Source organism: Barbatula barbatula (assembly GCF_947034865.1).
Source record: "Barbatula barbatula genome assembly, chromosome: 13".
NCBI lineage: Eukaryota > Metazoa > Chordata > Actinopteri > Cypriniformes > Nemacheilidae > Barbatula > Barbatula barbatula.
The window spans coordinates 14,593,233-14,607,363 of record NC_136776.1 but is presented as its reverse complement, the minus strand read 5'-3'; the positions used below and the strand labels follow the sequence as shown (position 1 = coordinate 14,607,363).

The 14,131-nt window shown below is 36.6% G+C and overlaps 1 protein-coding gene across 1 annotated transcript; it reads left to right on the top strand.

The window, feature by feature from the left end:
* Positions 1-610: 610 nt before the first annotated feature.
* Positions 611-2,977, top strand: LOC306902971 (adhesion G-protein coupled receptor G7-like; the record flags this gene model as incomplete). The annotated part of the gene is made up of 5 exons (XM_079471891.1): positions 611-640; positions 1,366-1,551; positions 2,115-2,227; positions 2,324-2,655; positions 2,864-2,977. 5 exons carry the CDS (start codon positions 611-613, stop codon positions 2,968-2,970), a joined length of 768 nt encoding a protein of 255 aa, XP_079328017.1. The 3' UTR covers positions 2,971-2,977.
* Between the last annotated feature and the right edge of the window lie 11,154 nt (positions 2,978-14,131).

Genomic DNA, 14,131 nt, shown 5'->3' with positions numbered 1-14,131 from the left:
CTTATTATGATTATTATAATTATGATTATTTTCTCATCTACAGAACGGAGTGATACTTTTTTACCTGACATAATTAAACTGAATTCGAGCCAGAATGTGCCTAAAGGTAAGAAAATTTGTATATACATTTATTTCTTGAGTGATATTGGAGCCATATGGTCTTTCTGTATGGAGTTTGCATACCTCGAGTAAACATCTCTCTCTCTTGTGCGCGCACACTATCCCTCTAGACTCTGTGCCTGAAGATTTGCCTATTCCAAAAGACAAGGTTGACCTGCAGATCAATATCACATTCAGTACTGGTAGATCCAAACACATTTTAACCATTACGTTGAAAATTTAGATATTACATTACTGGTATAAATCTATTTCAATAACCAGACATTAGGCACGATTAGGTAATGTCAATAAAGCACTCTCTCTCTCTCTCTCTCTCTCTCTCTCTCTCTCTCTCTCTCTCTCTCTCTCTCTCTCTCTCTCTCTAGATTATGATAAAGTTGTCGGGTTTCTTCTCTATGATAGTGATCATTTTTTTCAGTCAAAAAGCTTTAAATCTTCCCTGGATACCAAGAGAAGATTGCTCTCTGCTAACCTGTTAGAATTTCAAAACATGGAGCTTCAGTTTGCAGTTAAACCATCGGTGAGCAATCTTCTCTGTAATTTCCAACCTTATCAGTTTTGCCGTACTGTTGGAGTGAGCTTCTTTTTCAGCGCCCAGAAGAGATCTCCTCAATATCTTTAGTATTTCACCTTGACATGAATGAGATTTAATGGAGAGCAAATGGAAACTTTCGCTTAAGTCCTGTACACGTCTCCATTAAAGTTTCAGAAGAGATCGCAACAATGTCACAAACTGAGTTTAAATACGGCTAGTCAAAACTCAATACTGTTGAAGATCTCAATATGAAGGCTCAAATCTCAAATCTATCCAAATTCAGAAAATTTTTACTCAGATTATTTTACCTCTACATTTACTGTACATCTTCATAGTCTTTAAGTATTTGAACAATCATCTCATTTGTTTCTGTTTTTATTTCTCCTAACAATTTAGGACCACATGAGATTATGCACTTCTGCCATTCCATTTATGGCTATATTATAACAGCATCATATAGCACACACAGCTGAAATCTCCTTAAAAACTTCTGATCAATTGAGCATAAAAATGTTTCTATTGGTCATAACAGCACTGTCAGACATAATAAATGACTAACAAATTGGGGCAGTCCTTCAATTGGGGCTGTTTTTTGTGACACGTTTGCGTGGCAAACAATAATTACATTCATCCACTCATTAAATAAAGAAATGAGAAGGTATGGACAAAGATGACCTTATTTATCCACATTTGATCTAACTGTCTTTCAGGATGATTCCACATTGTCCCTCCACAACTTTGCATGTGTGTTTTGGAGTTACTCCAAAAATGACTGGAGTACAGAAGGCTGCACGAAAACAAATAATTTCTCGGGCCATGTACATTGCGGTTGTAAACCCTCGGATGAAAAGAATTTCAACTCGCATGAAAAGAATTTTAACTTTGCCATCCTCATGGTAAGCTTTACATTTACAACAAAATCATATTTATTCATTCATTTATTTATTATAGTTAATTCGCAAAATCCTTTTGTTTTTCAAAAATCATGTTTTTATTGTGCATTCCAATAAATATCAATCAAACTGCGGCTGTTTTTTTTTAGTAAGTAATATTAACTAAAACAAATCAGCTAACTAACACAATAAAAGTCCATGAAACATGATAACACAATAAAAAGAGAAGGGAAGTTGACAAGTTAAACCAAAAGGGAATAAACTGATAATCTAACTGAATTTGATGAGGAAAAATGATTTGAAAAATAAATGATAAAAAGATTCAATATTAATACAACCATGTTTTTTTATTGAAACCCGAAAAAAAACTACCAATCATTTTTATTTATAAATGTATTGTCAAATGGCAACAAAACGTATTTAGTAGCTGATGTAATCTGTAATATATATTATATTATTACTGATGAAATATATGTTATTTATATATTATTTATGTAGTATTGCAGTGATTGACTCTATAAAGACTCTATAAAAACTATAAAGTTTTTAAAAATGTCCTTTTGCAGACTTTCAATACAAACTATCAATATTCAGAAGCATTAAGTTGGATCAGCATTATCGGCTGTTCTGTGTCTATAGTGGGACTGGCTGTCACAGTGGTTTATCAAATAGCGACCAGGTAAAACAAAGTTGTAAACAGCTCACAATCATACTTCTCAGGCATTTTGTTTCCAGTTGACCTGCAGTTTATATATTCATATGTTTTCCGGCACAGGAATTCACGAGGTAGCAGCCCTACCCTGCTTACAGTGAACATCTGCTTGAGCATGACCATTTTCTACCTCCTCTTCATATTTGGCATAAACAATCCTATCACACATGCAAAAGAGGAAAAATTTATTCCAGAAAATACAATTCCTTCGTCGGATCACAAGCGGTACCCAGACGAGGGTCCCTGCACCATATTTACAGCCTTGATTCATTACTTTTTGTTGGCCACGTTCACTTGGAATTTTCTTTTTGGGATTCATGTGTTCCTCCTCTTCAAAGCGACTATTACTGGAGCACCTGCATGGTTTCTGAAGGTGTCCGTTGCATTTGGCTGGGGTAGGAGACAATAAAAGTTAATACAACCTCAATTTAATTGAAAATAGTGTATAGTTGAGATATGTAATGGCCAAATAGTGTTTAATTGTAAGGACAAATGTAAAGGGATAGTTTAACAACAGAAAACAGAAATGTTATCATCATTTATTCACCCCCGTGTCCTCCAAAACCTGAATGACTCTTTTTTTTCTGTGGAACACAAAAGCAGACATTTTGAGAAAAGTCTCAGTGGTTTCGTGTCAAATGCAATGGAAGTCAATGGGGGCCGGTGTTGTTGGGTTACCAACATATATCTTCTATTATGTTCTGCAGTAAAAAGAAAGTCATACAGGTTTGAAATGACATGAGGGTGAGTGAATAATGAAACTATTTGCATTCAGAAGATTACGGCCTAAACCTTTGCATATGACTGTCCATATACATTTTCTTATATCAGGGTTTCCAGCTGTCATTGTTGGTATCTCAGTGGGTTCCACTTACAGAATGGATGAGCCTTTAGGTTATCGACAAGAAGAGTTGTAAGTACTACCTAATATAGGGTTTGTCCATGTAGACACTACCATAGTAACATAATGGGTTCTTTAATGTCAGATCTCAGTACTTTCACTTGGTAGAAGTTCACTTGTAACCCTTCCTTTCTTAAGTTGCTGGCTGGCTTCTTCGGACCACAAACAGCAATTTGATTTGAGAAAGCCAATGTTCTGGGCATTTCTGCTTCCTCTGGTAATCATGCTCATCTCAAACACCGCAATGTTGCTGCATTTCTCTCACAACACCTGTAAGACCAACCCTATGTTAAACAGGTACCTAAACCAATTCTCTTCAGATTCATCTATTCATACTTAAGCAATCTTGTTGGTGTCACCCAAAAAGGTTTAAGTGCTCTTGTCTTCTAGATCCCAACAAACTTCTACGAGGAAGAAGCTTCTGAGTAGCTTTACTCTCGCTGTGATGCTTGGTCTGACCTGGGTCACCGGCTACATTTTACTCATCACCCGTGAACAAACTCTCCACTTGATCCTGAGCGTAGTTTTCTGTGTCTGCAACACAACACAGGTGTGAGAATTTTTTTCTTTTCCAACCATTTGCGTGTTGCGCCCGTACAGGCCCGTCAGCCAGCCTGTTATTAAAAATAGAGTCGTGTTGCTGAATTCAACTCATATTACTAAACTTTATGGATTGTTAACATGCAGTGCTTCTATATTCACTTCACATTTTCTTTCCATTCCCAAAGGGCATACAGATATTCGTGTTATTCACACTGAGATCTTTCTTAAAATCAAATCCAGGTTTTCTGAATAATTTGAATGCACCAGACATTGGCCTTCATAGGAGAAACTTCTTTCTATGGAAGGTTAAGTTACCGGAAAGCAGAGAAATCTACACACCTGCAAATCCTGACTCTCTCAGACCACCCGATGTCATCAATGCCAAATAAACTGTTATTTTAAACGTGACATACATTATTATATATTTATGGTAATGTATCACATATATTGATATTAGATGTTGAAACTGCTGATCACATCAGCTTTAAGGAACTATGTAAAGAATTACCCAGATCTATTAAATTAACTGTGTATCTAAAACAAACAAATAAAGGTTATTCAAAGTTGTATCCATGGCAAACTGATATTATATGTGTTCGGAGTAAGGCATAATGTACAGGCAGCCGGTTGTTATCGCAGAAATAAGCCCGAACAGCGTTAAACTAAGTGGGTGAGATCGGGAAAGGAACACGAGCCGGGACTGGAACTCGGGTCACGAACTTGGGTCGCCCGGAAGCGCTACAGCGCCACATGTCTGTCCACTAACCACAAGGCTATCGGCTCCGATAAAATTGAAACATTTTATTAGCTCATTTTTATACGGAACGCAGACCTTCCGCGAGGAATAGCCGTTTTCATTAGGTTTTGAGGTAAGAAACGACGTTCAACTGTCACAAACAGGCGATTTGGTTGAATCACTATGTGTTATGAAAAGACATATTTATATTTAATTTGTCGAAAAAAACGCATTCCAAATTATTTGCTGCATCAGGGTTACTCGTTTTGAGAGGTTGTTATCTGGGAATAAACTGACCTGCAAATGTCGCGACTGGCCAATCAGAATCAAGCATTCCAACGAGCTGTGTAATAAATGGTACTGTATACCTTCGTTATAAAACTGCAATGTTAAATACTTCTGTGAAATACGCTTTATCCTGTAATAATAATATTTTTAATAGTAATATTTGTTAATTTATGATGTATCTTGATAAACATAAAAAAAACTAATCGTCTGCAATAAAAACTCAGACTGAGTTTGCTCATTCATTACAGCCCCATACATTATAAACAAACATAAACAAAATCGAAAAGACAAAGAATAAAGAATTTAGGACAATAAGTATTAACACATCATATTACACTGTGTGTCAGGTGTGTTGACTGTAACTTTCATACCATTTATTTCCCTTTTAAATGTTTGTGATGAACTAAACACGTGTTCCCTTATGGGTTGAGAATATTGTACATTTTAAGAAAAAGAAACTTAAATTAGGTTCAAATGTCGTCACAATGTTGTCAGCTGAAAATGTGAGATAAGTGGTCTGGGATACGGCTTTTAGCTTGGAGGCGGGGCCTCCACACCTGTAACGCCTCTTCACGCTAGTCCAGCAATCAAAACGGGCAACGATGGACAGGCTCTCTGCACATTGGATGAGGTCAACTGTCACTCACCTGAAACCAATGAACGTCGCAGTTTTTAAGGCGAGCTGCTGTATACAGTGTTGCCGACTTAGCAACTTTTCAGACTACCCTAGCAACTTTTTTTTCATAAAGCACCTAGCAACAAATTTAGCAATTTTTTTATTTATTTGGCAACTTTTAGCAACTTCTGGAAAGTGACTCTAGTCCAAAAAACACATGAAACGGCAAGGGCGTGGCGAGCTGGTAAGGGCATCACAACTTCCAATAGGAAAATTCAACTGCAGGCAGCACTTTTTACAGCGTATATTGTAGAATTAAAACACTTTAGACCCAAATGTCAAAGAATTACTTGAATAAATGAACAGCATTAATAAAGCCCCAGTCTTACAGATCATTAAATAAAAAAAGTTGTTTTAGGGTATATCAACTACCACAGTGCTTTAATTGTTCAGTTAATGTGTAGTTTCAATGGTAAATTAGAAAATAGCCTACATAAACTGTAATTGTTCAAAAGTGTTTAACTGTTCAATATCAATGTTGTATTTAAAAAGAAAAAAAAATCTTATCATGAATAAGTGTTGTTTGTATTACTTTTACAAATGCTGTGTGTGTATGTGTATGTATATATATATATATAATAAACAATAATATCTACGTATTACATATAATGGCGTAGGTTTGTGTTGCGATTACGTAATGACGTCATAGCGCAATGACGTCTCAACGTCATTTAGCAACTTTTAGCAACAAATCGATCTGCCTTTAGCAACTAACCCTGTAAATTTGTTGGCAACACTGGCTGTATATTGTTCGCAGAAGAAGACGATGAACGTCATCCAGGGGCTGCTGGCATAAGATAAACAGACAGTGTAGCTCGCGATGCAGGTAAATTATGAAGCGATCATTTATTGTGAAAAATAATCTGGGGTTTATTTAGTCCATTAACGTCATTTCCGGATTGTTAATTTCCCAGGTTTATTCTGAGTTTTAAAAAGCACGATCGACTGTCAGTCAGTTTGAATGCGCGCGCAATAACTTTGCTTTGGGAGCTGACTGACGTCATGCACTGCACGATAACGTTTATTTTTAACAAAATCAGATAAGACAAATTAAATGAACAACTGCACATTTCTTTGTAAAATTGTAAAATTACAAAACTAAACTGCAATTTTAAAACAAAGTCCACATCAAAGAAAACCAACGAACAATTCCAAAGTGTTATTAAATATAATCAAACTTAGACTTTGTGCTTTTGACATTATTTTACATTTAAGAGACGTCAGTATGTTTTTGAACACAGCGGCCCCTCCTGTTCAAAACATGTATTGCATGTAGTGCGCTTGTCTAACAACTTGAACTTCATGTTTCTTCAGTGAACGTCAGTTTACAGCTTTGTGTTTTATAGTTTGTCCACTTCCACTAGATCTGTGTAGGCTATATAGTGCACTACGGTTCTGGAATAACGTGACTGTGTTGTTTACATCAGCAATAGTAGAGGGAACAGCTAGAAAACAATACGGTTCAATATAAAATACATCTCAGGGCTTGACATTAAGCATTGTCATGTTATTACATTTGTCATTCACAAAAATCACTTGTCCAAAGATCAAAAATATATATTTCATTTGAATTATTATATAATATAATCAATATAATTGTTATAAAACAAAGGCAAGCAGTCATTATTATTAGTGTTAAGGCTTTAAGTGAACTTCTTTTGCACATAGCACTGGTGTTAGAGAGGTTTAAAGTTTGCTAGCACAGGCCAAACCGTAGTAGAACAAGTATAAATCCACTGTTGTCATCTTTAAATAAATATGAAACTGCAATTCATCATGAATAAGCAGGTAACTGATAAAATACATTAATGTTACATACAGATGGATAAATTAGCACCATGTTATTTTTAGATCACCTTCATTTGTTTTAATATTTTTCATTTCTGTGTTTTTACTTTTTTACTATACAAAAGTGGTATCCACATAAATTACTGTAGTATACTATACGATTAACTATATTAAACTGCAGTAAAATTCTTAGATACTATAGTGTTTTTTTAACTTTATTAAAGTAAACAGTGATTATCAATTTACTACAAGGGCACTACAATGTTCAATAACAAATACTGCAGGGAAGATGATGGGGTTTTTGTGTGTTCGCCGATCGCTTCACTCAGACAGTAAAACACTTGTAAATAAACTCTCAGAGGAACTCTGGAGATGAAGTTCATGTGTTCATATCCTCAGATAAATCCTTGACCATCACTCGTGTCGTATGTTAAACTGAGCACATAATTCACAAATGACATGTAAATAACAGGATTCCACGTCCACATCTACTTACATGGACTCAGTCCGGTCGGGCAAATAAAATGATCTCTCGCCAATACAAAACATTCACAAAAAGATGAGATATGACATTAACATAAAGACAAAGGTCAGAATGGCAAAATTAACTTTTTTTTAAACTCTTAAGTGCATTATTGTTTTTAGGGATGAACCATGTATGGTTTAAAAAGGGGAACAATTATGTCATATGAAATCTGGTTGCATTAATGTCTTAATGTTGTTTTCTCACAGTGTGATGCTGGTGCTCCATTCACAGTTGGTAAAAAACGATTGGGAAAAGACTTTCTCCAGGAGGAAACTTGTCAAAATGGATAGTGCGCAGGTTTGCAGGAGATTTGGAGTTTAAAAGGGAATTATTGGAGTCTTCAGTGCTTGCTTTGTTCCTCCAGAGGTGGGTGAAAAGCCCCTTCCAATAACTGTCAAATCGATGCACAAGGTCAACAAGAACAACAATAACCTTTACGAAACTATGAACACGTCACATGAACTCAGTTTTAACAGCTTGTGGACTGAATGACTGCAAGTCATCTTTTACAGTATACAAGTATTTAAGATGTCATGTCATAGGAACTTTTATTCAAAGTTAAACGGTTAAATTAAGCTGTTGCACTTTAACATTGATATTTTATGTGAATGATTTCTGCTTACCTTGTTTGCATTGTTTGTGGATCTGAATTTTGTATTAAATTGTTTGTGACAGAAAGTAAAATGTTCTTGTAAATGTGTAGTACATGTTGGTACTATTGGTACCATTACAACCTGGCACCATTTTGTGCACATTTAGACATATTAATACATATTTAGATGCATCACAATCTTATAATATAAGTGTTGTTTACATTTTCATCTTTGAGTTTAAAACGCACGAGATCTGTAAACATAATATACTGTGAGTTTGTACTATACTATCAAATCTTTATTGTTATGTGTGGATACAATTGAATTGTTTTTATTATTATTGCAAGTCTTTCTCTTCTGTTGCCATTAAACATCATAAGTGGATTCCAAAGTTTGATCTAAAATTAACAATATAGCCATAATAATAACTAGTAAATGATTTAGTGTTTATTTTGTAAAATCACTTTATTACGAGAATTATTAACATGGGTTTTACCAGAGTAAGCACAGTTGATAGCATTTGATACAAACACCGTAACTAAAGAATTTCATGTATTATGCAGCCTGACAAATATTCATTTGATGTGTTGTTATTGTCTTTGGGTGTTTTGATGTTATAACACATTATTTAATATAACACTGGATACAGTCACTGGTTGTGAGTGGTGGAGAGAATCGAGATGGAAACGGAAAGAAGAGTCCTATTATTAAAGCGAAATGTTTAGGAATGTAAAGAAATAGTTATAGAGAAAATAAACGTCGCCATCTTAAAAAAAGCTAAAAGCTCCGTGAAAGAATTTGAAGGTGGCTTCGAAATGGGCGATTTATGCGTTAAATAATACTTGATGAAATGTTGATGACCATGAATCATTTTTTATTCCTCATAAAATCTCAAAGCATGTAGACGGTATTTCCGTCCACCAAATGACAAATAAATGAGGCCTACGGCAATGAAAATAAACAATGTATTTCTTCACAGAATAAAAAGGACTACAGCAATTATTAAGTGTATTTTTATACATGTTAACGCACATTTAAACTTCGTCTTATGATTCCTGTGAAGTATTTACATGCGTGGCAGTTGTCCGCAAGCGGAATTGAAGCGGCATCTGTATAAGTGCGGTTCACTAATGCTTTAATACATAAAACATGACTAAACATGTTATTTATTCCAGTGATCAAATCGACTTGTCTTGTGAATGTTTTATTATAATAATATAACATGATTTCTATGTGTTTCTATGTGTTTTATTGCTTCCAGTTACTGGTTTGATGTTATGGAACGTTGGTTGTTGCTATGGCGTGACGTAATAATGAGTCCGCGCGCTTCAAAACTCTGTTGACGCGTAGACGCGCTCACTCTTATCTGAGCGAACGACTGGTAAGTAACGCTTGAAAAACCTCTTCAGTTTTTGAGCTATTTTGTTGTATTTAACGTATGTATTTAGATCAACTGCACTTGTTTTGATGAAAAAACACGTCGGTTAAGATAATAACCGAGATCGGTTAAGATCGATCGATGTTTACCTTCTTGTTGTCTCTCACAGGTTAGGAGTACAGCGAGAGTTACGTGACTGCAAATTGTTTGTATCACTTTCTCAAAGCGATTTATTATCAGCAGCAAAGGTCTAGTGCTTTTCCACTTCAAGACTTCGACTCTTTCATCATTGAAGTGCAGCTAGTTCCCTTTGACCCAACTACTGTCATATATCCAAGAAGATCATCAGTTCCTGCCATTGGTATGGAGTCAGTTCTAGCAACCGACCCGACCAATGTTACCCTGATGTCTATACTGGACCCCGCCATCATATCTATGGGGTCCGTACTACCATCATGCCTCAACATCAAGGCTATGGGGTCCATTCTGCCGCTGGAAAGAGTGGATGTAAGTGTCCTTATTGTAGGTTTTTAATAGAAACATGTTTTATGTGTAACATCTAAACAGACAGTGATTGTTTTATGTACGTATAAAATGTTTCAATTTGAAGGCAATATTCACTAAATGTGTGAAATAAATTATATGAGCAATATGTCATTGTGCTAAAATGTTTTTTTCACATGTTACATTTTGATTAGTTTTATTGTGGTTTATATGTAGAACAACTCTAAATGAAAAGTAAGTGACATTGACGTTTTGAAATTTATTTCTCTGCTAATTCTCCAGCCTGAAAAAGAGGAACAACAACCCTCAACCATGATGGAGGAGCCCGTCACTGAAGAACAAGACGGGACGTCCGAAAGTCCATCTGAGCCCCAGAGGGACCAGGATCCAGAGACCTCCAACACTGAGGTGACACCTATTCTTATACACAACACGTTATTAGAAGGAAGCATGTTCATTGCAATATGTGTTATCTAAATGTATATGTAATATACACTTTGGCCAACAACAGAAGTAATAATGTCTATGATAAGCAACAATATAGAAAACACAACAGCTAATTGTTAAAAATGCCTTAATGCAGTTTGATTGCATTCCCTGAACTACTGCATTTATATAACAATATTGAATTTATCATTTGAATGGAAGATTATTTTGAACTAATATTTAACCAGAAGACTTCTAGTTTACAATATCTAAAGCCATATGCAAGTGATTCAATAATTCTGTGCTAAATCTTAGCAGCTTCCAGTGAAATCTCAGTCAGTCTCTGTTACGTCAAGTCCTGCTCTAACACATCAAACAAGCAGAAGTTCTCTTGAGTAATCTTGACTCTTTAAGTATTAGAAAATTACCAAATTTTAACATGTGTCTGCTCTGTGATTGGCTGTTTTAACAGATGAATGAAAAGAGGCTGCCAGTGGGTCCAAGCATCGACAGGAGATCAAAGCCTAAAACTCCATCAAGCAGCCGATCAATGGTTTGTCTTTGTCTTATTTGAAACATCCATTTAAAATCTCTTCTTTACGGATACTTTAAACTGAAAACAGGATTATAGTCGTTTAACTCATAAACAAAAGTGATGTGTATTTAGAAGCTCTAGTTCAAGTTATCCCGAGTTAAATTATTCGGTCTCTTTTCTCAGGACAAAGAAGTGCGTCGACTACCTGCACGCAAAATTATCAACATTCAGCTGGATAAAGACGTCCAGCTGAACAAGTCGGCTGATGCTTGGAGGCCCAGCGTCAAGAAAGAGGAGACAAGCATTCAAGTTTCAGAGCACAAGAAAACTGAGGTGTGTTTAATTACTTTAACTCAAATTTGCATCTCATTCAGCTTTTGGTTCATTGAATTCATTTGTATCTTGAAATAATGTTTAATGTTTGTTTTATGTAGGAACTTCTGCGGAGCTTCAGGAGCATCCTCAACAGATTGACCCCCGAGAAGTTCGACCAGCTGATGGTGAAGGTGAATGAGCTGCAGATCGACACGATGGAGCGTCTCAGGCGTGTCGTAGAGCTGGTGCATGAGAAAGCCATCTCTGAGCCCAGCTTCTCTGTCACGTACGCCAGTATGTGCAGGAATATGGCAAACGTGAGTTATGTTTCAAATACTACTGCATTAAATAGCCTTTGACTTACATATGTAGATCCAGCTGAAGATTTCAGATGGGAGTTTAAGTTATTTTTGTTTTCTGTGTTTGTAGTTTAAAGTCCCCTCGAAACAGTCATCCAAAACATATTCGTCCTTCAAGTCAATTCTGCTCCGATTCTGCTTGGAGCAGTTTGACAATGACCAAGTGAAGGAGGACGGCTTCACCATCAAACAGAAGGAGATGGAGGCTGCACCAGTAAGTGTTTCAGTACTCCAAAAAAATTCATAAAGTTTTCTTCAAAAGGGTTATTTTATGAAATTATCGAGAAATTAATTTTATATTTCTTGCTTTCCTTCAGGCTGGCGAACAGGAAAAACTGAGACAAGAGCTTGCAGAGGCCAGGGCGAAAGCTAGAAGATGCTCCATTGGAAACGTCAACTTCATCGGGGAGCTCTACAAACTGAAGATGTTGAAGGAGACCATCATACACAAGTGTCTCACCAACTCATTGAACCAACATGATGATGAGACACTCGAGTGCCTCTGCAAGCTGCTCACCACAGTGGGCAAAGAACTCGACGCTGGGGAAAGAAAGGTAAAGGTTCTTGTGTTTGGTTGTGTGTCAGCAAAACAGCATACCGATGAATTGATTGATGCTTGTGGATGTTTTTGACTCTTGTGTTTTTCACATTCAGATTAAAATGGACGAGTACATTCACCAGATGGAAACTTTGGTGAAGGAGCGCAAAACATCTACGCGCATCCGCTTCATGATGCAGGACGTCATGGACCTGAGACTTGTGAGTTGTGTGAGATTTTTATTTTGCCAATATTCAAAAATATGTTTTAATCACAGCATTAACATACAGTATTATTCTTTTTCCAGAATCTATGGGTTCCACGGAGGGCAAATCTGGGTCCCAAGACTATCACCCAGATCCACCAGGAGGCAAAGATGGAAGAGGAGATGGGACAGCAGAAAGTCAGACGTCCGCTGTTCAAGAAAGAGTTAAAGAAAGACGATGAAAGCCACATCTCATTTAGACCAAAGACTCCATGGTTCGTCTCCCCGGCACCAAAGAAAAAGGGAAAACAACCAGAGCTGCCCCAGACTACATCTCCAGCCCTATCTGAGGATTCTGGTTTGGGGGAAGAGACCCCAGAGCTTCCACTGTCCCAGATCACACCATCAGCCTCATCCTCATCCCAATCTGAAGAGTCTGTTGTGAAAGAACAACAAGAGACCACAGAGAACCTCCAGGACACAGAGTACAGAAATCTAGAGGTGTGTATATTCACATTGACTTGAATCACATACACATTACAGTCGTCATTTGTTGAGGTTTATTTATTTCTAGCAGATGAAATATGTATTTGCTGCTATTATAGAATAGTTTCTAAAAAGCTTTTATTTCCTAGAAAACGGAATGAAAATAATTATTAGTGAAATTGTATATTCCAATATCTTGAACATCATTCAATAATATTTTTGTGTGAAACATCCATTTAAAATCTCTTCTTTACGGATACTTTAAACTGAAAACAGGATTATAGTCGTTTAACTCATAAACAAAAGTGATGTGTATTTAGAAGCTCTAGTTCAAGTTATCCCGAGTTAAATTATTCGGTCTCATTTCTCAGGACAAAGAAGTGCGTCGACTACCTGCACGCAAAATTATCAACGTTCAGCTGGATAAAGACGTCCAGCTGAACAAGTCGGCTGATGCTTGGAGGCCCAGCGTCAAGAAAGAGGAGACAAGCAGTCAAGATTCAGAGCACAAGAAAACTGAGGTGTGTTTAATTACTTTAACTCAAATTTGCATCTCATTCAGCTTTTGGTTCATTGAATTCATTTGTATCTTGAAATAATGTTTAATGTTTGTTTTATGTAGGAACTTCTGCGGAGCTTCAGGAGCATCCTCAACAGATTGACCCCCGAGAAGTTCGACCAGCTGATGGTGAAGGTGAATGAGCTGCAGATCGACACGATGGAGCGTCTCAGGCGTGTCGTAGAGCTGGTGCATGAGAAAGCCATCTCTGAGCCCAGCTTCTCTGTCACGTACGCCAGTATGTGCAGGAATATGGCAAACGTGAGTTATGTTTCAAATACTACTGCATTAAATAGCCTTTGACTTACATATGTAGATCCAGCTGAAGATTTCAGATGGGAGTTTAAGTTATTTTTGTTTTCTGTGTTTGTAGTTTAAAGTCCCCTCGAAACAGTCATCCAAAACATATTCGTCCTTCAAGTCAATTCTGCTCCGATTCTGCTTGGAGCAGTTTGACAATGACCAAGTGAAGGAGGACGGCTTCACCATCAAACAGAAGGAGATGGAGGCTGCAC